This window comes from Rhinopithecus bieti, unplaced genomic scaffold (genome assembly GCF_001698545.2).
Source record: "Rhinopithecus bieti isolate Rb0 unplaced genomic scaffold, ASM169854v2 scaffold_5260, whole genome shotgun sequence".
Taxonomy (NCBI): Eukaryota; Metazoa; Chordata; class Mammalia; order Primates; family Cercopithecidae; genus Rhinopithecus; species Rhinopithecus bieti.
Window position 1 is genome coordinate 7,233,462 of NW_016805896.1, and position 25,441 is coordinate 7,258,902.

The following is a 25,441-nucleotide window of genomic DNA, read 5'->3' on the forward strand; positions in this document are numbered from 1 at the left end:
CAGCCTTCCAAGTAGCTGGGATTACAAGCATGTGCCACCACACCCAGCTAATTTTTTTTTTCTTTTTTTTTTTGACATGGAGTTTCACTCTTTTTGTCCAGGCTGGAGAGCAATGACACAATCTCAGCTCACTGCAACCTCTGCCTTCTGGGTTCAAGAGATTCTCTTGTCTCAGCTTCCCAAGTAGCTGGGATTACAGGCGCCCACCACTGCACCTGGCTAATTTTTTGTATTTTTAGTAGAGACGGGGTTTCACTATTTTGGTCAGGCTGGTCTCGAACTCCTGACCTCAGGTGATCCACCAGCTTTGGCCTCCCAAAGTGCTGGGATTACAGACATGAGCCACCATGCTGGGCCCCATTAAACACATGTTTTAAGCACTTAATTTATTTATATACTAAAACATATTTAATTATGTTGCTTTTGTCACAACCACCACTTCAGTGAGTTCTTTCCTCTGTGTCTATCCTGTTGATATTGATCTACCCCCAACTGCAGTCTGGTGGCATGTGGACAAGTGATGTTAGGACAGCCACAGAATCATGACTTCCAGTTGAACAGGTCTGTCTACACATGGTCATTTGCAGCAACCTAAAAAGAGTATTTGTTTTCATCTTGACTTCTCTTACACACACAGAGTGGTTGATTATTTGGACTAAAGACTACAGTAAGAAAAAAATATTCATATATCAGCTCTGTGGTGATGCATTTAGGAGATTATATAGCATGTGAATTATGCATGTATGTTTTCTAAATGAAAGAGAGGTACTGACTGCACTGATTTTCTTAACCCCTCTTGCAAAACACCCCGATCACTGAAATCCTCCAAGTATGGGGGCTCTTTGCTGTTGTATTATATTTGCCAACTACTAGTCTATAAGGCATATGGATACAGTTCGAAGGTACTTCAAATTCAGTTTTGGTTTGTTTGTTTTCCTTGTGGCTCAACTATATCCACAGAGTGGCAGAATTAACACTGCAAGCTGCCATCACATGACTCATTCCTCTGTAAGTACAGCTCCCTCTATCGATGAGTGTCTAATATGGGCAATTCTCCAGAAGGTATTTTTCCCACTGAGGCATAATAATGCATTCAATGGCACCAGAGTTTCATCAAAGGAATTCTCTTGTTCCCTTCCTTCACAGGGAGATGTCATTAACTGTGTCAAGTTAACTCTCCGAATGTTAGGTTCTTAACCAACAAACAATGCTTCTCCACAAGGGCATACTTCGCCAAGCATTCTTGAATCAGAACGAGCTGAATATGTAATCATAGATTCAGAGCCACTCCGTGGCTTGTGATCATCACTAAGAGGAACCCTTTTGTATTTATTGACTTTTTTCCTTCAATCATTGTTGTTCCGTTTCTTCCACCACCACCTTGAGCCTTTCAGGTACATGAAAAGTTCAATTATATGTAAAGCGACTGTTAAATCAGCAGGCCCTTTGTGGGGGTCTGGGCCTCCTCTGCCTGCTTCAAGCACAAGTGTGCTCAATCCATTACTGTTCCTGAGGATTGTACATCCATCAGGTCGAGTGTGCCGGCCAGGGTGCATCTTACAGCTTTTACTGCATATGAGACATTGCAGGCCTTTCTCAGGAACTGCCAGGCGGACTGGGAATCACGGTCACGGTTAATAGCAGCGAATTGCCAGCTCTTGATGGGTGGGTAGTCACTCCTTTCAGTGGTTGCCCCCTGGGGGAGAAGGTAGAAAAACAGAGGGAGGGAATTAGAGTGACTTTGCACAGTTGAGCAGGTTCATGCCGCTGGATCAGTGGCAAGCATTGGCAGGGCTCCACTCTGGGGAGGCTCACAACAACATCACAGTCTCATTTTTACCAATTGGTGCTGCTATATCGCCAGTGGTGCACAGGGGGAGAGCAGAGGGGAGGGTGAGCTGGGAGTGGGGGAAGGGGAGGAAGGCAGAAGTCTAAGCTAAATTAAACAAACAAAAAAATTCATGTGCAAACTGGTTAACCCACCCCAGTTAGCCCTGTGCTACTAATTGTACCAAACTGGTATTTGAAGTTCCCTGGGTGATTAAAGAGTTGGCTCACAAACTCCCAGCATAACCTTAATTTTTTCAAGGTTCTTTGAGTGGAGAATGGCTTATAATAATGATTTTGACTAATACGATTTTTGACATGCAACTTTAATGCTTAACCTTAGTACAACTCCAGAGCATTTCATGTGTACTGAGCTGTAAAGAGTGATGATTTAAAGGGATAATATAAGAAAAAGGTCGTTCTAGAATGAACCTCTAACAAATTGCATAAAGGGAGCTTATTATTCTATGAGTATGGGGATGTGCAGCTCTTCTGATCATTTTTCTGCTTGGTTCAAAAAAATTGTTGAGACATGAATGGGGGAAGAAACAGGAAAAAATGAAATAGATATCTGCAAGCAAGGAACATTCTTTGATGGTTATGATTTCGTTGCCACTAAAAAGACTCTACAATAATGTGGTTATTCATCTCCTCTTTTGTTTTGGGTGAAGAATTCGCTCTAACAAGAAAATGCTGTTATTGGTTGGAGGGCTGCCTCCTGGACCGGACCGGCTCCCCAGCAATTTGGTTCAGTATTACGACGATGAAAAGAAGACGTGGAAAATACTCACAAGTGAGTGCGTTATTTATTTATTCACTCACCTATTTATTTCAGGTTAGAGCTGTCTTGATGAATTTGAAAACATGGTTAATCAAATTAGACATTTTATTGATTTGTTCCCCTTTGGAGGTTTGTTTATGTATCACGGGGGATTTAGAATAAAAGACTAAATTAACATTGCAGAGGTGGCCAATTTGGTAGTCGAGTAGGCCTAGCCTAAAATCACTGTACTGGTTTTTGTTTCTGTATGTGCTGCAATGGAGGGTGTGGGGGAGGAGCAAAGATCTTCCCCCCAAAATTCTTCTGTTCTTTTTGTTGTTGTTCATTGAAAAGCAAAAGGTTGGTTTGTGGCACCTACTAGTAAATTTTCTCACATCAAAATGGTTGTTTAGTTCCTTGCCTCTGTAACTAACATTCATTTTGCTTTTCAGGCATTTTTGCTCATTAATATTTAGTCTGTGGAACTGGGTCTTTAGAGAAACATCTTCTTATACTGCTGCATAGTTTGAATGGAGAGATATATTTGTGGCCTATTCCAGCTGCAGGAAATTGTGCTTGCAAACTTCTACCCGGGAGTCTTCTCCTCCCCTTCTTAAAGGGCAATTGTGTTTTACAGCAAACCTCTTGCCTTGGGCACTGAGATTTGGAACTTATTGTTATATTGGTTATGATTCCCAATCGGACTCACTCATGGAATCAAAAATCATCGTTTCTTGAGTGCAGCAGGCTGTGTGCACCAGTCCCCTTGTGGGCACAGTGGCTGCACTGGTCAATAAAACTAAATTTTAACTGTCAAAATTGCCTAGAGCTGTATAGATAAAATAATAAATGAGCAATTTTAATCCATAAATCAAAGCCATACATTTAAAACCAACAAAAGTGAATGTTAGATTTTCTTATTGCATGTGTCTTAAACAGTTATATATTTTATCATGTTTATTTTTCAAAAATCATTTCCTTTCTTCTTCCTGAAAGCCCTTTAAAATAATAGAAACTGGACAACAGTTTACCCATAAAAGCAGAAGAGGAACAGAGACATGTGTGGTGGTGCTTGAAATAAAACATTTTGGAGCTGGCGTCCCCCAGCGAAACCTGCAGTAGCATTGTCCAGGAACTGCAACAAGAAAGCTCCCTGGACACCAATGTGCTACGGCTGTAGTAAAGAAGTAGTGGAATAGTAGCAGCGAGATTAAGGAGAAGAAAGAAAAAAAATAAATTAGTGATGTCTTAAAATGATTTTTACTTCTCTTTTGGACAAAACTACCATTAACAGTGGTTTAAACATCTGAGTGAGTTGCCAAGCTAAATTTTAAACATTCATCAGAAACAAATGCTAAAGCAAAACCAAGGAATTTATTTTTTAATACTTGACCAATAGCGAGAGCTTGCATAGAAAGAAACATGGAGACTAGGAGGAGGAGAGAGAAAAGAGGAAGGACAAAAGATTCTCAAAGAGAGATGACAGAGCGATAATACACCCGACCAGTAAATGATATTCATTCATAAATCCATTTGTTTTCCCAAATACACCAAGCTAGGTCCAATTTGTTACTTGTTTGACATCCTTCAGTAAAGACAACAAGATTAATTAAAGCATTGTGAACAATACCTTAGAAAAGTCTTATGTGGATTTTAAACCTTGCTCAAAGATAGGTTGATTGTTAAACATTGCCCATACTGGAGCATTTTCGAGCATGAAAGGGGAATCTATTAATTACGCTAGGACAACAGGTATAGACTGGAACATATGGTCACCTGACTTCAAGTTTTCACATTGCCTGAATTAACTCTCTGCTTGGAGGGATGTAGGAAGAAAACATGAACTTTGAATCAGACAGACATTGTTGCAAACCCAGATCTAGGACCTTGAGAAAATCATACAAATATTGGGAGTCATGGTTTCTTCATTTTGTGCAAGTCATTGTAGTATTTTTAAAATAAAAATGGTGCTTTTAAATCATCTAGCACATAGAATGCACTCAAAAAATTGCAGGTACTACTGCTATTATTGTAACATCACTATCAACATTAGCATAAGGACTGTACCTTTATACCTAGAGGTATCAGTGAATCACTGCAAGCTCTCCATGTAGACAAGTAACACAGCAACAGACATACCACTTCAACCCACTGCCCCGGAGTAGGGAGCATATTCTCCATAGTTTTCATATGTTAGATTTAATAATGTATAGACTAAGAAGTAAAGAGAAAAAGGTATCTGTTGACTCTATTTATTAGATTTGAAATTGAAGGAAATAAATTATGTGCGTGTGTGTGTGTAAAGTTCTAATAATGGGAACATATTTAAAGATCTTGAACTCTTTTTCTATACTCAGACATATTTATGGCTTTGAAATAAATGTTTACTTAACAATGTTCATTTCACTGGGACTTGTATTTAAAAATATATAGTTTATTACTTGCTAGGCTATGACTCTATGGCCCCAAGTGAAGGCATATTTTTTACATTTGTTAAAGAAATGTAGACAGTTTACCTAGATAATTTCTGCTTGCTTTTTTTAAATTAAGATATCTTATTCTGCAAAACTGAAAAAGGTAACTGACAGATTGCTATGCTTTGGGCCATGTAATAATAAATGAAGAAATCTTTCTCATCAGAATCCCAGATTCTTCCCAAATCTAATAAAACCGAAGGGTTTGGAGAACTTTCCACTGCCATCCTTTTGCCCCAGAAGAAATACTAAACTAATTTGTTAGGGAATTGAAGATGACAGTTAAAGGTAGGAGACAGTCCCCTGGTTTGGGGTCTACTTATTTATTGGATGACTTTCTCCATGCAAACTAACAAATTAACTAGCAGATACCTAAAATATGAGGGTGGCTGGAGTTTCTGAATCTCAGCACTTTGCCCACTTACGTTGAGCAAACATTTCTCAGTGTGCCACACAGACATGCTCCTCTTAGAAACAGGCCAGCCCACAGGCAGGTGCACATATACTCACTCATGGGAGCTGCCACTCCATTTACACACCTTATATCACAGAAGAATTAAGAGGAAGGCTAGTTTTCTTTAGATCTCATCCTGTTATGTTATTTCTATTTCGGAAATATGGTGTAAGGGGTACAGTTAAGTAATAGTGAGTTGAATGGAGTGGAGGGGAATAGGAGTGAAAAAGTGGGTCTATGTAACACAAGGAAAACAACATTTAAATAGCCAGCCAATCAGTTGTTCCTTTCCCAAACAGTAAAGGAAACAATTATTCTCACCGAAAAGATTGTTTTGGTAACATGCTGGCACAGACTGCATGTTTATCTTCCTTTTTGGAAACATCGTTTCATATGTCATCATAAAAACTGATTATAAAAAAAGCTTCTATCAGAAAAGTATGGAGAAATAACATGTAAAATGATGCAACGTCTTTTGTAAATGTGAAGTGTTAAGTAATAACATTATGAGTTTGGCATTGTTGTTCTCTCGCCTGTTAATAATAAAAGGGAAGTAGAGATGCACTTTTGTTCATCTTTATTTCTCAGCACTGCTTTTCTTGCATCTCTCACTCCTGCACGCAGTCTCCCATTTCATCTTAACTTATTAGAAAGCAGTACAGGAGACATGAATACTAAAACGGCCAATGCAAAAATCATGCCTCTTGCACTTTGCAGGCCCTAAATCCTCTGTGCAAAGACTAAACAGAACAATTTCTGGGGCTACCGTGTACTTTGGATAACAGATTTCTTATATATCAAAGTTTTTATGAAGTCCACATGTGGAGACCCTTTTTATTTCTCCCCATAGGGCAGCATTGGAGAGCTCTCCATTCCATTTTTATTCCCTGTGGACCAATTTCTTTACTAATGGGCAAGGTATTTTCCAGGAACTGGCATCCTTTTCCCAATGTTTCAAATAAGAGATTCTATTTATTAGTTGTTTCTTTGTTGCCTTTTGTGACCAATAACAGAAAAAAAGGGACTTTAAAATACAGATTTATCCTTCCATGTACCAATGATGATTTCTTTTTAATAACATTAGAATGAAAATTATGGAGCTAAGTAGAAAGGCGTGTTCCTTCTCTTGATAACTCTAAGTTCTCTTTGTTAAACGTAGAGGAAATGCCTTTTGTTTCTCTCCCCTTCTGTTGATTTACAACTCTTTTCTCTTCTTTGTAGTGGAAGGATTTGGGAATTCTCTATTGTTCAGTCGTGAACACCCGAAGGAAACTGTTGGGTGGTGGTTTCCTAGGTTGTCTCCTCTGGCCCACGAACGACATTTAACTTGATCCCATCCAAACAGGAGGGGTCCTGGGTCTGGTTGTTATTTATTTCTTTAAGAGGAGTCACAAAGATCAGAAAACTCGTGGATTCTTCACACTTTTGAAAAAATATGCTTTCTATAAATGGTGATGGAATAGTCATAAGCAAACAAAGCTTGTATGAGACATTGAACTTCAGTTCTTTTTTTTTTGAGACGGAGTCTCGCTCTGTCGCCCAGGCTGGAGTGCAGTGGCCGGATCTCAGCTCACTGCAACCTCCGCCTCCCGGGTTTACGCCATTCTCCTGCCTCAGGCTCCCGAGTAGCTGGGACTAGCTGGGACTACAGGCGCCACCACCTCGCCCGGCTAGTTTTTTGTATTTTTTTAGTAGAGACGGGGTTTCACCGTGTTAGCCAGGATGGTCTCGATCTCCTGACCTTGTGATCCGCCCGTCTCGGCCTCCCAAAGTGCTGGGATTACAGGCTTGAGCCACCGCGCCCGGCCTGAACTTCAGTTCTAAACGATAAATATAGGTTTGATCATATTCAGTAGCCAAGCAATGCAGAATGGTTTAGTTGTTGCTTATTCAGGGAATAATTAATACACCTGCATGCTGATACATTCAAATGGACTTCTTTCCTTGGCCCTTCTGTTTCTTGATTTCAGTTCATTTCTCTTCCCTAAGGATATAAAGGGAGTAAAGTAAAATTAGTCTAAACCTAATAATCATTTATCATTATTTGTTTTGAAGAAAATAAAATGTAAGTTAAATTAAGGGCTTTGTACCTGTGCGTTTCCTTTATTCATATTATCTTTATTACCAAGAACTGAAACCCACAAACCATTTAATTTAATGTTATTTCTAGACAGGTAGGTAGAGTTCATAGTTAGTGCATTTCTCATTGCAGAACTGCAGAAAATGACTCTGAAAATGCCTAGGAAGAATTTAGACTTATTTACAGACCTCATTCCTTTATACAATAAGCAATTATTGAATACCTACTCTGTGTTGGATGGTAAGATAGAACATGCACAAGATAATCTCTCCTCTCAATAACCTAAGGAAGTAATTATAATACAGGGTGCTAAGAGATACATGGAGAAATTCTAGGGTGCAATGGGAACACGAAAAGGAGCCCCTGATGTAGACATGAGTGGTTAGGAAAGCTTTCTTAAAAGTAACCATCTGTAACTCTGAAAAAATGGGTAGGAAGTACCTAGGCAAAAGGTAGATGGGGCAGTATTTTAGTTAAGACCACCCAGTATTGAGAATGCCAAAAGGCAAGAGAGAGTATAGTGCCTTTTGGCAACTGAAATAAATTTGTGTCTCTATAGGAAAGTCTGAAGTTGGACTAGTAAGTGATGGGGCTGCAGAATTAACCAAGAACCTTATCACATGGAGACTATTTCAAGGAATTATCAAGACAGATTCAATAATTAAGAATTGCAAGTAGGGATACCCCTCTAATTTTTGTTTTCAGTGTCACTGAAAACACAGTGATATAAATATTACATACAGTATCATAGCAGTTGTTCTCTCTTAGCTTGGAATTTTTTGTTTCAGTTCCTGGAGCAATTGTTTCCATGGCTTTGGACAAAGAAGGAGAGACAATTGTGTTTGGACTTTTTAAATATGTCACCATCTAATTTTACCTTCAATGAGCTCAATTCTAATTTGAGATACATGGCTGCACATTGCTATATATCTTGAATTATTTGCTACTGTGTATTCATGCACCAGTGCATTAGTGGATTTCTCATAGATTTTTAAGAAAATATGTGTGGTGGTCACTCCAAATACTGTATTTCAAGGAAGCTGGGTACCTGGAAAAACTGGTTGACCTTCTTTGGCCATCTCTCATTTATTTCTGGCTTACACCTCTCTTGAATATAGCAATTGTTTTTTCTACAGAGAACAGCATGTGTACAAATAATTCTGATACCTTCTTTAGACACAAGCTGTGGTATGTGCTACTGAATCCGAAATTAAGGAGGTATGAGTCACGCAGGCTGTTTAAATTTGCTGTGTGTCATTCCTGGGCAAATTACAGACTAAGTCTGGCAAACCACTGAATGTGAGTACTGAAAGATTAAATGATCTGCATGCCCAACCCTCTCATTTTACACACTCATTTCATTCATTTAACAAATATAATTGGTATCTCCTATGTAACAGAGATTGTGCTAAGCACAGAGGATACCACGCCGAGCCAAAACAAGTATCACCATGTTAATAGTTTAGAGAGGGAAACCAGCATTAATAAATAATCCCAGGTAGCAATATATAATAAGAAAATGTGATAGTGCTCTGAGAGAAGGGTATAAAATCTATAAGATCTGGCAATGGAGAGTCCTGATCTAATCAAGGAGTCATGGAGAATATTACTAAAGAAATGGCATTTGCACTGACAACTACAGGATGAGAAGGAGTTAGGCAGTGTGCAGGTGAAGATGTGAGATAAGATTGCTCCAGGTTAGTTAACAGTAAAGGCAAAGATGCTGCAAAAGGAAGGTGCACAGCTGAACTCAAAGAGTGAGGGGGAAACAGATAGGAGATGTAGCTAAAGACACCAGCAGAGACCAGGTCGTACAGGAACTTCAGTGGTGGGCTCACAATTTTTTCATTTTGGCTTTTACTTTAAGTTATGCAAAGAGAGGAGGTGCTGTATACCTAGAGTCACACAGTGATTTAGTGGAAGGGTAAGGAACAGAACACTGGTATCTGTGTTTCCATCAAACTATGCTGCTCCAGATCCCACACCAATTCATCTCACCAAAAAGTGCCATTAGTAAAAAAGTCCAAACAGGTGAATGGAATTTAATCTGCGCTCACCCATTTCACCCATGAAAATCTAAATGGATCCAATGTATTTGATGTAGTACGATGTTCATAGACTAGAGTAGAATAGGCTAAGTGAAATAACAACCTTACTCTTAGAGGTCAATAATATAATCTTGGTTTATGGACTAAACTGCAAATTACGATGTTTAAGTGACAAAATTTGCATTTAAGATTATGGACAGACCACAATTCAATGCAACTTCTTGACATTTTAACTGTCTTGGAAGCAACATAGTGTCAAAAATGAAACAGCATGTGCACACACACACACACACACACAGTAACATCTTTAGAGACAGATAGACCTGAATTGAAATACACACAAGATATGTGTTGACTCTGTGACTTTGGGAAACTGCTTACTCTCTGATCTTTTAATCTCATCTGCAAATTAAGGATAATTGTACTCACCTCACAGGGTTATTGTGAGAATTAAATCAGACAATACAAATAAATGTCCAGGCGCAAGATCTGGAATTGAGTTGTTCCTCAATACATTTTATTGTATTTTGCTAACTTTGCATTATTTTTTAACAAAATAAAGAAAACCAAAATATTGAATCTTATCTTCTGCTCATCTAAAGTTTGAGAAAGAAGACACAGTTTGATTCAGAATGAAATCTCTATGTCTAGCATGAAGTTTATGTGTATGAGTCAGGATGGGCTAGATTATGCTGCAGTAATAATTCCAAAAGTCTCAGGAGTTTAAACCGACAAAAGAAAATGATTTCTTGCTTATTCTACATGTCCAACACAGGTCGATAGAGAGCATCTGCTCTGCAGAGTCATTCAGGGATCCAGGCATATGGGGGCTCCATCTTGACATTCATTTCCACCATGGATGCAGCAGGGAGAAGAAAGAGCTGCAGGGTCTTGCACTGGTGATTAAAAGTGACATATATTATTTCTTCTCAGTCACAGGACTACACCCCATTTCAGGGAAGCAGGAAAGTGCAAGCTTATCAGGGTTCAGAAGGAGGAAAACCAGAGAGTTTTCAAACAACGCAATGTGATTATCATAATTATACTACTAGACATCAAATATTCAGTGTACTCTTCTGCTGTGCTCAAAGCACTCTCGCCTCTCCTCCAAGGGGAGATTACCCCAAATCATCAAGCTCATTGTGGAGGATCTCTGGGTGAGAAGAATAGTCATCCCAACATCAAGCTGATTTGAGACTCCTTTTGACCCGGAATGAATAAACTAAAGAGACTAATTATTTAGTCCCTCACACATAATGCACCGTGATGGAATAGGGACAGGATCACCCCAGTCAACGTGTTCATTTGGAAAGACCGTAGCCATTTGGCAATTCTACCAAATAGACATTTTGAAGGGCACCTGTCCAAGAGGCGGGTTGTGTACCTTGATTAGGGTCCTGCCCAATTCTGTTCATTATTTTTTGTTGTTCTCCCATGGTCCCTGCTTCTCCCCATGGGAGATCCTTCTTTTCCCGTTATCTTCATTGGCCATGTCTGAAGTGACCCTGATGAATATGCTCTTCCTGGGAATGGAAGAATTTGCTAAGTACATTCCATGTCTGTAAACACTTAGAGGACCATAGTGGTTTTAGGCATCAACTTGTCAACAGCTTCTTTTACTCAAGGCTGGCAGTTCTTTCGGCAATTAACTCTCAGGAAAACTTAGCTGTTTTCTTATGTCTCCAGCTACTCCAAGGTCGGTGACCATGCTACATTTCTTTTCTGGTAAACTTCTCAGATTGCTTTTTGCTTTGTTTTCTTGTGCCCTTCTCTCTCTCTCTCTCTCTCTCTCTCTCTCTCTCTCTCTCTCTCATATCTTTCTCTCTCTTTCTCTTTCTCTGTCTCTCACACACACACCACCACCATTTAATACTCTTTATATTTCTGTATCTGTAAGACTTTAGTGGGAGAGTTTCCTTTTAACTCTTTTCTCTGAATTTTTAGAATTTACTGGTGGTTGTCTCAGCCTTAATTGAAACTTTCTTCTAAGACATCCCAACTCAGTGAAAGTCACATTCTTAATTTTTTCTCTCTCACTAAGCTGAGTTTTAACTTACCTTACCCGATGAAATTGAAAAACATCCATCTTCCAAGGCTACACACCTTAGATTTCTGGACTCTGTTCCCTTTCAATACTGCTCATAAATGGGCCAGCTTTGTCTGAGATCATCTCTTTTTTTGTAAATCTTGTCAAGTCCATCCAACAGCAACCAACACATACAATCAACATTCTGTTTTCAACCTCTTCCCTTGGAAGTAGAAGTTCATTAAATAACTGATTAGCCTTCCAAGTAAGAGCAAATAACAGTTGTACCCAGTGATGTTTCTCACCGTGATATCCGTTTCTATCTTTCCACTCTTCCATCTCAGTTTTCTTATCAGCCACTGGACCTTCCTTTTAACAGCACCTGTATCAGTCAGGTTAGGCGGTGACAGCAATCCCCACATCTTAGTTGTTTATGTAAGTAAATAGTTATTTCTTTTCATGTCACATGTCTATTGCAGGTTAACTGGGAGCCTGTTCCACATCTTCTCATTCTATTCCTCAGGTTGATAGACTCCACTATTTGACATATGACCATTTTCATGGCAGAGAAGAGGAAATGTCACACTGACTCTTGAAATTTCTGCCCTGAATAACATGGTGTATCAGCAAAAATAAATTGCTCAGCCACATCTAATTTCAAAGTAGCTAGAAAAGTGCAATCCTTCCAAGGTCTCAGAAGGTGGATAATCAAAATATTTACTAGCTCCTAATGTTTATAACAGTGCACCTTTATGTTCCCAAATATTTGTTTCACTCTTCTTGTCGCATGCAAAATATTCTCACTTCTCCCACAAGGGGAAGTTATTAGTCAGAATACAATTGTTCCATGTATCTTTCTATCACTTTCTACATAGGACTTTATTGTCAGGAATGATATTCATTACCAGGATGTAAAACAATTTCTTTTTTCTTTTTATTTTTTTTGAAATGGAGTCTTGCTCTGTCTCTCAGGCAGGAATGCAGTGGCACAATCTCAACTCACTGCAACCTCCACCTCCCGGGTTCAAGCAATTCTCCTGCCTCAGCCTCCCCAGTAGCTGGGACTACAGGCGTGTGCCACCACACCCGGCTAATTTTTGTATTTTTAGTGGAGACGGGGTTTTGCCATGTTGGCCAAGCTGGTCTTGAACTCCTGACCTCAGGTGGTCCACCCGCCTCAGCCTCCCAAAGTGCTGGGATTACAGGTGTGAGCCACCACACCCAGCCAAAACCATTTCTATTAAAAGAAAGTTTAGAAAAACACTCTGAATATTATTATGATGCATTTTGAGTGAATTTTTAAAGTCTTATTTCCCTCAGATAGTTTTAATATGTCTGAGTTTATATAGTTGTCATTGTTTCTAGTATTTATTGTATGTAAACTATTATACTTCTAAAATATAGTTATGAAAATATGTATATATATAAATTATTTATATAGATATATACACATAGATCTCATAGAACAGGATGGTTTTCAACATTTAGAGAGACCTCATTTAAAAAACCAGCTGAAATGACTTTCTTTTTTTTCAATTTATATTTTAGGTTTGGGGGTACATGTGAAGGTTTGTTACATATATAAACACATGTCATGGTACATATTATTACGTCACTCAGGTATTAAGCTCAGTACCCAATAGCTATCTTTTCTGCTCCTCTCCCTCCTCCAACCCTCCCCCTCAAGTAGACCCCGGTGTCTGTTGTTTCCTTCCTTGTGTTCATAAGTTTTTATCATTTAGTTCCCACTTATAAGAGAGAACATGCAGCATTTGGTTTTCTGCTCCTGCATTAGTTTGCTAAGGACAATAGCCCAAAATGACTTTCAACATGACAACAACAACAAAACAAATAGAAAGATAATTTTGGCCAGCAATTATTATGTGTACATGTCCCCATCAAAATAAAGATGTAATGAAGGCAAAGTACAAATAAGTCAACTGTTTCTTTTCAAATCCATGAGATGACTCTATGGTAACATCATTAACTAAACCTACATTTTAGGAATAGCCAGCCACTTGGAATTTTTGGTTTTGTGGACCATACATAAATTGACTCCATTGCTGGGGAGTGTGTGATTACTCTACAAGCAAACCTTTCTATTCATTAAGTGATTCCGATGGAGCAAAGAGCTGTGCTGATACCTTAAGGACCTGGCCACATTTAGCTGGTTTAAGGATGGTTTTGTGAAAGGGGAGTGCTGAGCAGACACTTTCATACCTCTGTGTCTGGTTGTCAAGGCAGATGACCGCTCCTCACAGCGTGTTCTAATTATTAATCCTACCGACCTGCCTTGTTTGGTCATTAAGTCTTAATTTATTTTTTAAAACATTGAGATTGAATTCTAGTTATTTAGCTAGAACAATAATCTTTGTGAGTTTCAAAGACCAAAATGTTCCCACATTTTTATGTTGAGAACCGCAAAGCACTTTCAGAAAACCCTACTGCTAAGGCAATGATGTATCACTTTCACTTTCATTATATGTTTTTAATCAGAGCGTGACTTCACACTAGACAAAGCGATGCTTTATGCATGGTCTCACTTGTTTTTGCTAAAATCTTTTGACATGATTAATTTTACTTTAATGCTTTTGTCTTGTTGTAATGGTAAGGATGATGGGTATAAACCAGACAAAAATACATGCTTTTCTATTATAATGCCTCTGAGCATTAAAAATATCTTATATGAAAGGGGAAAAAAATCACAGGAGACTGGTCTGACTAGAATTAAATTTCTTGCTACCTGAACACAGAGTACATGAGATTTTTGTTTTAATGGCTCAGTCATTGTTTTAGTTTTATTTTGGTAGTTTCATAGCAATTTATTCATCTGTATGATTAGATCTGAAGAGGAGGAGAGAGATCGTAGCTCACGGATTTCTTGATCTCATTTGTTGCTTTGCAGCATTTACCTCTTTCACAGTGTTAAGGGATCAAAACATTAACCAATTCTCTACGAGGTGTATCTCCAGCAGATCAAGGGGAAGCAGTCTATACTTCTCCATGCTGATCTCTGTCATTAGATATAAGCCAGTTTCTGGCTATACTGGTTTTCAGTCTAAAAGAATTGAATATAGTAAATACCCTTTGTTCAAACCACAAAAAAGCAGTGATGTACGTGACTTTAAGATGAAAACAATAGACTATTCAACAAGTGAGACCTGCCTCGTGTGCAGCTGTTGAAGTGTCAGTTCTACCATATTCTCTCTTCCTTTTTCCTTAATGAATTATGGAGTTGCTTGTCTGTATTACAAGAGCATCTAAGTGTAGTGAGTTGAACTGTGTCCCCATGAAAAGAGATAATTACTCCCCTTACTCCCAGTACCTGTGAATGTAACCTTATTCAGACATAGCTTTTTTACAGACAAAATCAAGTCAAGATGAATCCTGTTGGGTTGGGTTGGGTCCTAAAACCAATGATATTATGACAATGACATATTTCCATTTTCTACCCAACCTGTCTGCTTACTGTCCTTGTCTCCTAAATAAATCCTATTACAATGTAAATATCATCTAGCACAGGCCAATAGCACTTTACACAGCGATGGAAATGTCCTGTATCTTTGCTGTCTAACATGGAAGTCACTAGCCCCATGTGACTATTGTATGTATTAAATATGACTAGTATAACTGAGAAACTCAATTTCTAATTTTATTTTTTGTAATGAATTTAAATTTAAGTAACCCCTGTGGCAAGTGGCTTCTGTATGAACAGCACAGCTCTAGGTAGTAGAGATTTCACATTCCCACAGAGGCAGTGCCTGCCATCCTCACCCTGCCCATCTCTCTACAGGCAAGGAAACAAATAGGTGACCCCCATGAAATAAAGAAAGTCAAAGAACACCCAACGAACCACGTGTGAGCCTCATTCTAGGTACTGAGATTTCATCTTTTGGCTTCTCGTTTTCTCCTTCCACAAACCCCAACTTCTAGGTTACCTGTAGGATTCGTTTTCCAGGGCTGCCATAACAAAGGACCACATATTGGGTGGCTTAAAACAATGGAAATTCATCCTTTCACAGTTCTGCAAAGTAGCTGAAATGAAGGTGTCAGTAGGGCCGTGCTTTCTCCAAAGACTCTAGGGGAGAACACTTGATCTTCCTCTTTCCTAACTTCTGGTAACTTCCAGTCCTCCTTGGTATTTCTTGATGACAGCTTCATCACTTCAATCTCTGTCTCTTTCTTCACATGGGCTTCTTCCCCGTGTCACTCCTCTGTATCTCTGTGTCTAAATCTTCCTCTCCTTTCTCTTATAAGGACTTTAATGCTTTTGTTTTGTTGTAATGGTAAGGATGATGGGCAAAAATGCATCCTTTTTTTTTTTTTTTTTTTGGCCAGGCAAAAATACATCCTTACCATTACAACAAGACAAAAGCATTGGTGTTAGGGCCTACCCTAATCCAGTATGACCTCATCTTAATGCTTTTATCAGTAAAGACTCTTTCCAAATAATATCATGTTCACAGGTACTGGGAGTAAGGACTTGACATAACTTTTCATGGAGACACAATTCAACTCATTACACCTAGAGAATGACACACATAAGAAAAAGGTATAACAAAATTCTAAGCACTTCACTTGTGTTTGTTAATTTAATTCAGACATCAGCCGTCTACCATGGTAGGCACTATTATTTTTCTACTTAAGATGCAGAAATAGAGGCACAGAGACATTAAGCAATTTGCTCAAGGTCACACAGATGGTAAATGGCAGACCCAAAATGTGTACCCAAATAAAGCTTCAGAGCCTGCAGTCTTTGCTATTTCTCATTACTGTAGTTAACAACAGAGTGCATGTTGTAAAAAGACTCAAAGGTGAAGCAAGACGAACAGGCTACTTCAGCATTTTATGCAGAATAAAATTGAACATCCTCTGCACAAATAGAATATACCAATATCCTAAATATACATGTATATTTGTTGAACCTTCTACTATCCTCTTTGTTATTAATTAAAGATTGAAGAAAGAATATAATATTAGATTATTTTCTAGATGAAAATTATTTTAGAATGAGGCGATCACTTCCAGGGGAGTTGCAACTTCCACCGTTGCTTTCTGTGTATACTTCCTCATTTGCAAAAATCACAATAGTAAGGTCTGTGTGCCAAGACGTAACTTTCTAAAGAGAGAAAACTGTATTTGTGCTCTTGGTTCTCTGAGGACTAACAACATGGGGTACTCCTCTGTTTAATACATATTGGTAAATCTCAGATCTTTGTTTTGTGTTCATTCATAAATTTGTTTGAGGTTTTTCATTACCATAATCATTAACTTCATCAAATATCAGTAGCTGCTCTTGTGTGTACATAAACATTTCATGGGATTAAATTACTTCTTCCACTTTAGAGCTTTCAGTTTAAAAAATAATAAAGCATCCTTTTTTTGTCCTTATTCTTGTTAAAAACCCAAATCATTTCCCCCACCTCAACAATAATGAAAGGACGTACATGCACATAAATTAAGGGGATGTGTAGTGGTTGTTTTCAATCTATCATTACAATTTGCAAAGATTCAATATACTATATTGTGTTTATCACAAATACATGTAAATAAGTTTCTAGATGTGATTCCAAAGATAATCCAGGATGGTTCTCACAATTTATATGTATCTTTAGTGCCCAGTTCATCTGCTAATCTCAGCACTGGGGCTTCATCTTCTATGTCTTACTCCATCTGATGTCAGCCCTAAACTGAAAAGCCTGAATAGATACGGATACAATGTAAAACCAGGAGGCGGGCACTACTGAGTACTTTTGCTAGACAGGATAACCTTTCTTGGCCATTGGAAAATTGTTAAGTTCCCCATACTTTGTTTGAAAAAGACCAGAATTATAAAATATATACCTTTTTCAGAAGCAGCTTTTGTTCCTTTTACCAAATAAAATTTAGTCATTCACAAATATGGTAGCCAACACCTGATTCTATTGCAGGCTGCATAAAGCCAAGGATGGGAATTCACTCCCCTTTATAGCTCAGCTGCCTTCTCATATAGGGAAATTCTTTCTCCAAGCCACAGGCTGCACCCCAACCAGCTTGCCCCTTATAAGCATATGTGACTGTGGATAACGGAAATCCATTGAAAGAGAAGATGGAACAATGCAAATCCAGGAACACTACTGGAAAATAACAGGACGTTTATTCTGCTGAAAGTGGGTTAGTAGCATCATCCTCATGCATGATGCTTCTTTAAGCAGAACTGATGAGGATGAAGAGAGCACATGCTAGAGCCTTCTGAGGCCTTCTCAGTTGCACTTATCGCAGTGTGTAATATGTCCCTTGAAAGAACGCAGAAGCATGAATATACACATATTTCCCAGAATAAATAATTGCTGTCCAATTTTCTCTTTGGAGAAAATATGTTTTATTTTATTTTATTTTTATTTATTTATTTATTTTGAGACAGAGTCTTGCTCTGTCACCCAGGCTGGAGTGCAGTGGCATGACCTTGGCTAACTGCAATCTCCGCCTCCCAGGTTCAATTGATTCTCCTACCTCAGCTTCCCAAGTAGCTGGGATTACAGGCACCCACCACCACGCCTGGCTAATTTTTGTATTTTTAGTAGAGATGGGGTTTCAACATGTTGGCCAGGCTGGTCTCAAACTCCTGGCCTTAAGTGATCCGCCCGCCTCTGCTTCCCAAAGTGCTGGGATTACAGGCATGAGCCACCGTGCCCAGCCGAGAAAAATATGTTAATAGTAGTTGTCTATCCAGGGGTCAGTCAGCAAACTTTTTCTGTGAAGGACTAGGTAGTAAATATTTTGGGCTTTGTGGCCGTAAGGTCTCTGTCACAGCTACTCAGCTCTCCCATTATAGCACAAACACAGCCATAAACTATACCTAAGTAAATAAGCATAGCTGTGTTCCAGTATGACTTTATTTATAAAAATAGGTAGAGGGCTGGATTTGGCCAGCAGGCCATATTTGCTGATCCTTGCACTATAATCTAAGGTCATAACTATTTCACTCACAAATCACACCACTTGGTAATGAGACAATACTGATAGTAGTAACTCTATTTTTTTTTTTTTGAGACGGAGTCTCGCTCTGTCGCCCAGGCTGGAGTGCAGTGGCCGGATCTCAGCTCACTGCAAGCTCCGCCTCCCGGGTTTACGCCATTCTCCTGCCTCAGCCTCCCGAGTAGCTGGGACTACAGGCGCCCGCCACCTCGCCCAGCTAGTTTTTTGTATTTTTTTTTTAGTAGAGACGGGGTTTCACCGTGTTAGCCAGGATGGTCTCGATCTCCTGACCTCGTGATCCGCCCGTCTCGGCCTCCCAAAGTGCTGGGATTACAGGCTTGAGCCACCGCGCCCGGCCGTAACTCTAATATATTAGACTGACTGGGCCACTTACATGTGTTAATTCATTTAATCGTCACATCAACCATATGATGCAAATTCTACTAGAACTTCCGTTTCATAGCGGATGAAACAAAGGCACAAAGAGGTAAAGTTGTACCACACCATGACTAAGAAGCAAAGCCAAGAATTAAACTCAGATAGTCTAACTCCAGAAATCACACCTAAAGTCACAAGCTGTACTGATTCTCAGGGGATATTTTGTGACCTTCATCTTTAACTTCAGAGGCAGACTTTGTTCTGATTATAAAAGAGACACTTTCTCTGTCAGCAACATGAGGGCAGATATTATGTTTACCTCCATGACTGACAGCTCCCCCATGCCTAGCTCACGGGACATATTCCACAGACACTGGACAATACTTAATCAGGGAATTAACTCTCATGCTGTGCCAGGGCCATGGGCAAGCACCAAAGGGGGCCAGACATTGGCTCATTAGCTGTGGGTTCCTCCAGTGGAGCATCTATCTGCTGGTTGTACTGAGACAACAGCAGCCTTTCAAAGATATGTCCAGCTCTTAAATGTATGTAGTGAGATTTTTCTTCTTAATACTCTCTTTGAACTGCAAGTATCTGTTACATAAAATGAGCCTATTTGATGACTCCATACGCAAAAGAAGTAAGGAATAAAAAGGCAAGGAAGGCCAGATTTGGTGGCTTACACCTATAATTCCAGCAATTTGGGAAGCCAAGGTGGGAGGATTGCTTGAGCCCAGAAGTTTGAGACCAGCCTGGGCAACAAAGCAGGATCCTGTCTATAAAAAATTAAAAAGTAAGTAGTCAGGTGTGTTGGTGTACGCCTATAGTCCCCTCCCAGCTACTTGGGAGGCTGTATCAGGAAGATTTCTTGAGCCCAGGAAGTTGAGGCTACAGTGAGTTCTGATCACTGATTGTGCCAGTGGACTCCAGCCTGGGCAGCAGGGTAAGATCTTGTGTCTAAAAAAAAAGTAGGGGGAAGGGAGGGGAATTTTTACTTTAGCAACACCATGCTAAACATGGTAATGGACATTTTAATTGAGCACTTATTATGTGTCCAGCATCCTGTCCAACACATTACAAATATGGTTTCATTTAGTTCATAAGGCAGATGTAACTAGCTTGATGAGGATGGAAACAATGAAAACTTAGAAAGATTAATAATTTGTCCAAACTTAAACAGTTAGTAAATATATAAGTTAATATTCCAAGGTATAAAACTTTTACTTTGAAATCTGGATGCTTAACCACTGTATGACACTCTGCATTGAAGTGCTCTCTCTGCACCTCTAATGGCTTGAGGCTAACATAGACAAAGAACTTCTATATACAAGACATTGTGCTCTGTTTTTAACATAAATTATCTCATTAAATACTCAGAGTAACAATGTGAGGTCAATAGCATTACCATTCCTTTTGTGTTGATCAGAAAACTAAGGTCACGGATGTGTCCAAGCTACTTTGTTCTGGAGTCCAAGCAACTGGCTTCAGAGCCTGCCTCTGAAACCCAACACTGCACTACTTTTATCTGGTTGCTGTGATTTTAAGGATAAGAGTAAGGACATGTATTGAGGGCTCTCTAGAGTAATGGAGGTTCACACATTTATTTATTGGATAAATGTTATTCTCATCACCACTCTGGGTAACATCCCTGTGTAATCTTCGCAGTTGGAAAGCACTTTCAAATCTGTCATTTATTGGTTCCCCCATAATAGCCCCAGGAGATAAACAGGTCACTGCTTATTATCACTATTTGACATATGAGGAAACTTAAGATCAGAACAGTTAAGTGACTGTCAAGGTCACGCAATAATTGATGAATTTGTGACTTACACCCTTGGCTTCTGACCTACTTTAGTTCAGTGTTCTTTCTATTAAGCCATGTTCTATGAAACCTTATTAGGAGTTCTTTGACCTGTAACTGACATTATTTGATCTCTTTCTAACATGATATTTTTTTTCCAACTGGATTTATTCAGAAAAGTGTTTATATATCAGAAGCTTTTAAATCACTATGACCACTTTGAAATGAAAATAATTAACTCTTTGTTTGCAAAGAATGCAGAGAGGAGAACCCACAAAGTGCCATATTAGAATTGAGCACGCTTGGTATATAACATAGGGTTCCAACAGGAAACAGATGACACAATGTAATAACAAGAGAGGTACTTTGAGAGCTGTGGTCAAAAGGCAAGAATATCTTAGAACGAGTGTACCCCTCTCTCCAATCCCTGGTGCTAGTAAGAGAGGCACTGTTCAGTTGGGCTCATAATTTGACTCTAGCACGAAGTAGCTTGGACACATCCTTGACCTTGGTTTTCTTATCAACGCAATGGAGATAGTAATGCTACTGACCTCACATTGTTACTCTGAGTATGTAATTTAAGCCCTCAATACATGTCCACAAGGGAAGAGAGGATTACCAGAACCAGACACAGAGAGGGCTCTGTGGAAAGGGCCAACTGAGGACCTTCATTAAGATGAGAAAGGCAGCTTGCACTGACCCAGAAAAAGAAAGCGAAGAGTAAATACCCTGACTTTCCTCTCCTACCTCCCTCAGTCTTCTGAAAGCAAATCCATCCAGAAGCCAGAGGCAAGAGAGCCCCTAATTTGGTCAGTGGAAGAACAGAGTGGAAGAACAGAGCAAAGACTTGGGGTGGAGAGTGCATCTGTAGGGTCAAAATCAAAAGATGCCAGCATCCTTGGATTTACTATCTGTGAATACTACCTTTCATTAGAGATCAAAATCAACTATTTAAAATGTCAAAATACAGATACATTTTTGGTTCTTTGGAACTGTAATATCTAGTTTGGCTTAACCAAGCTCCTTAAAACCTTAGCTGCTTTATGTTTTCTATTGTGTCGAACTGGCCCAATAGCAAATAAACAAATTGAAATAGAAGCAAAGGGGAGTGACATGATTCCACTGCACAAGCCTGTCCTCCATTGAAGGAGGAGAAAACCAGTGTTATCCTAGGCCCATTCCCTACAGTGAAAATGACCACATCTGTTAGGTTTTTGTTTTTGTTGTTACTGTTTTTATAAAGACAGGGTGTCACCCTGTCACCTAAACTGGAGTGCAGTGGTATGGTCATGGCTCCCTATAGCCTCCAACTCCTGGGCTCAAGCGATCCTCCCACCTCAGCGTCCCAAATAGCTGAGACTACAAGTGTGTGCCATCATGCCTGGCTAATTTCTTAATAGTGAGATGGGGTCTCACTATGTAGCCCAGGCTGCTCTAAAAATCCAGGCTCAAGCAAATCTTGCCTCAGCCTCCAAAAGTTCTGAGATTACATGTGTGAACCACTGTACCTGGCTGGATTTTTAAGATGGATTACTTTTTTTTCCTTTTCCATGATTTTCTTTGCCGGCTGAAGGTAGTCATGGTACAGTGTTGTGTTGTGCACACATTCATGGTTATGGAGACAGGTTTGATTCACCTGTCTCAGAACGTACAAGTGGCATATTCGTGGTGAGAACTGAGACCATGGTGTCTTCAGTACCATGGCTCCCTGCTAGGCTCTAAGAGTTTTTATTTGAAGAGCTCAGCTCTGCTGTGATATCTCCTCTCCATTTTCCCAGGTTCCTTCTGGTTAAGCTTCTCTCGGTTTTTGGTTGTTGTTGCTCACAGCATATTAGGCTTGAGGCTGTTTCTAGTAAAGTCACTGCATATTTGACGGATGGCACAGGTTTGAGCTGGAGCCTCCTGATGGTCACAGAATGCTGAAGGAAAATGTATTAGTGTGTTCTCACACTGCTAGTAAAGATATACCTGAGACTGGGTAATTATAAAGGAAAGAGGTTTCATTAACTCACAGTTTCACATTGCTTGGGAGGCCTAACAAGCATGGTAGAAGGCAAGGAGGAGCAAGTCACGTTTTATATGGTGGCAGGCAAGAGGGTATGTGCAGGGGAACTTCCCTTCTGTAAAACCATCAGATCTCATGAGACTTATTCACTATCACAAGAACAGCATGGGAAAGACCTGCCCCCATGATCCAATTACCTCCCACCGGATCCTTCCCAGGACATGAGGGGATTATTACAATTTAAGGTGAGATTTGGGTGGAGATGCAGAGCCAAACCATATCAGAAAACCATGGCCAGGATGATTCTGGAGAAGGGTCACAATTTTTAGGTCACGTGGGTATTCGTGGATTTAAATAGGTGAGTCAGGTAGGCGGGTTCACTATGGTTGTGATTTGAAGAGACATGATTGGTAAAATTTTTCCCAACTTTGTTTACACTGGAGAATTAAATATAACCTTTTTCACCACATGAAGAGTTTCAGATTAGTACCTGAGGAAAGCCAGTCATGCAAAAAAGAAGAGTTGGAAGAAGAGTTTGATTAATTATCCATTGAAAAATAACGTATCAAGGTTGGGAGGGAAGATCCCTTCTCTCGAGTGAACAGAAAATAGGTAGAAATACAAATTTCATGTGAATAAAGCCTGAACAAATGCTCAGTAAGTGTAGATATCAATAATGAATCATTTTTTAGTATTATTAACTTTAAAAATTCCAGTTTGAAAATCACTTTTTTCCTTTCTTGTATCCCTGAAATAGCTCCCATTAGGAAGAGCTTATGTCTTATCTCTTAGCTCTACACATTCTTATGACAGGTGGCACAGGGGTATCAGAGTGGCAGACAACTGCTGCATGCCCAGCCTCTCTAACAGTGCACAAAGGTGAAGATTTCTCTGCAGACTACAAATAGAAGCCTGTGTTTTCTCTCAGTAGGATATCAAATGTAGGTTTTGCCCCTTTTTTTGTCTCTTGCTGCTGTGGTTATCTAAAGTGTCCAGAGGCATGGAATTGAGGGCATGATTATTAGAGTGCCCAAAAACCACCAGCCTCAGAGCACTGCCAAGCTCCTGGCCCATGTGGAAGTCAAGAGCCTTCTCTGTAGCAAACACACTTTGTTGGCAATTGTGCTTTCATTTTGCCACTTTGCCCTCTCATTATTCTCCCATATTTCCATTTGATGAAACCAATGTGAAAAGGATGATCTTAAAATACACATGCTACCAAAGGAGAAGAGGAAGGACTTGAGGAAGAGGAGAGTAATAGCCATTGTGAACATGTGAAGAAGGCTGATGGGCCTGGCATTAAAATCATTAAGAATGCAGAGTATTTTCTTTGTTAATGACTTCTGGTCCAGAGACAATTCATTTCGTACTTGTAGTAGTGGTGAGATGACCTTCATCTCAGTGAAAGTTACATCTCTCTGGCTAAGTCATCTACTTGGAAAGCACAGCTTTGTGAAAAATGTGCTTCCTCATGTAACTTCCTGGATGCCTTTTTAATTCTAGTTACTCTTGAAGCATTAGTGTTTGGCAGCATGTCATCCCAAGCCCCCTTCTCATCCTGAACATTCGTCCTTGTGACAGCAGCCATAAGAATTGTTGGGTGACCACTAGTCTGAGTTTCCTTCCCAGACTTCTCTCTTGAGTCAGACTACTGTATTTCTGACTGCAAATAGAAACCCCAACATCTCCAGTTGGCCTTAAAATTACCTTGCATTTGAACCCATTCTGTCTTTGTTGTTCTCTGTTGGGAGAAATACCATCTTCATCTCTCCAACTTGAAATCCTAAGTGTCATCCCTGACCCCTCTTTCTCCTCCAGCCCCTTCCTCAACTCATCATAAGTACTATTGCTATGATCTTCTGCTTCCATTCTCATCCATTTCCTCATCCCATTCTCATTGTCAAGCCTTAGCATATAATCTTTCAATGAATCTTCAGAATGTGCAAGATGAAATCCAACTCTTTAGCAGGGCTCCTAAAACCTGCCTTCTCAGATTTACTTTCTCCTGTCTCTCCTATCCCACACATCTTCCTCCAGTTTTTGCTGAATACATGCAGACTTCTAAAATGTGCTGCTGACATCCAGGCCAGTGGTCATGCTTCTTCTTCTGTATGGAATGTTTTTCAGTCCTGTTTAATTCTACAGACAATTATGCTTTGTGCAGGAATTTTGGATACAAATACAAGGCCCACATTATGAAGGTCTCCACAATTTTCACAGAACACATAAATTAGTCAGTTACATATGCTGCCATTGGCTGAGAATGAAGTAGGTACAGGCTATGAAGGGAAAACATCCCATTACACCCACCTGGCTATGCACATCCTTCTGACCAAGCACCAGGGTAACTCCTGACCCACCTCTGACAAATGATCGCTGTTTCCTCTGTGTTGTCACAGTTCCCTGTCCATAGGTACCTTAGAAAGCTTGTTGTTTTGTGACATAGTTGTTTAAATGTCTGCCTGCCTCCACTGAAAGCAAGGATATCATGCCTTTGGAAAATCTTTTAGCCACTGTGTCAAGCACATGCAGTAATTATTGAATAAATGAATGAATAGTGCCTAAACGACAAGAGCAGCTTAAGAAACCCTAGCTGTCTTCAAACTGATGACATACAAGTCAGTTTACCTT

General features: G+C 39.5%; 1 protein-coding gene across 1 annotated transcript in view; it reads left to right on the forward strand.

Annotated features, from left to right (window-relative positions):
- Window positions 1-885: 885 nt before the first annotated feature.
- Window positions 886-25,441, forward strand: part of KLHL14 (kelch like family member 14) — a 72,994-nt gene continuing 48,438 nt past the window's right edge. Inside the window, exons 1-2 of the mRNA XM_017873933.1 lie at window positions 886-902; window positions 2,499-2,620. Of these exons, the coding sequence (XP_017729422.1) occupies window positions 886-902; window positions 2,499-2,620 (139 nt within the window). The remainder of the gene's footprint in view (window positions 903-2,498; window positions 2,621-25,441) is intronic.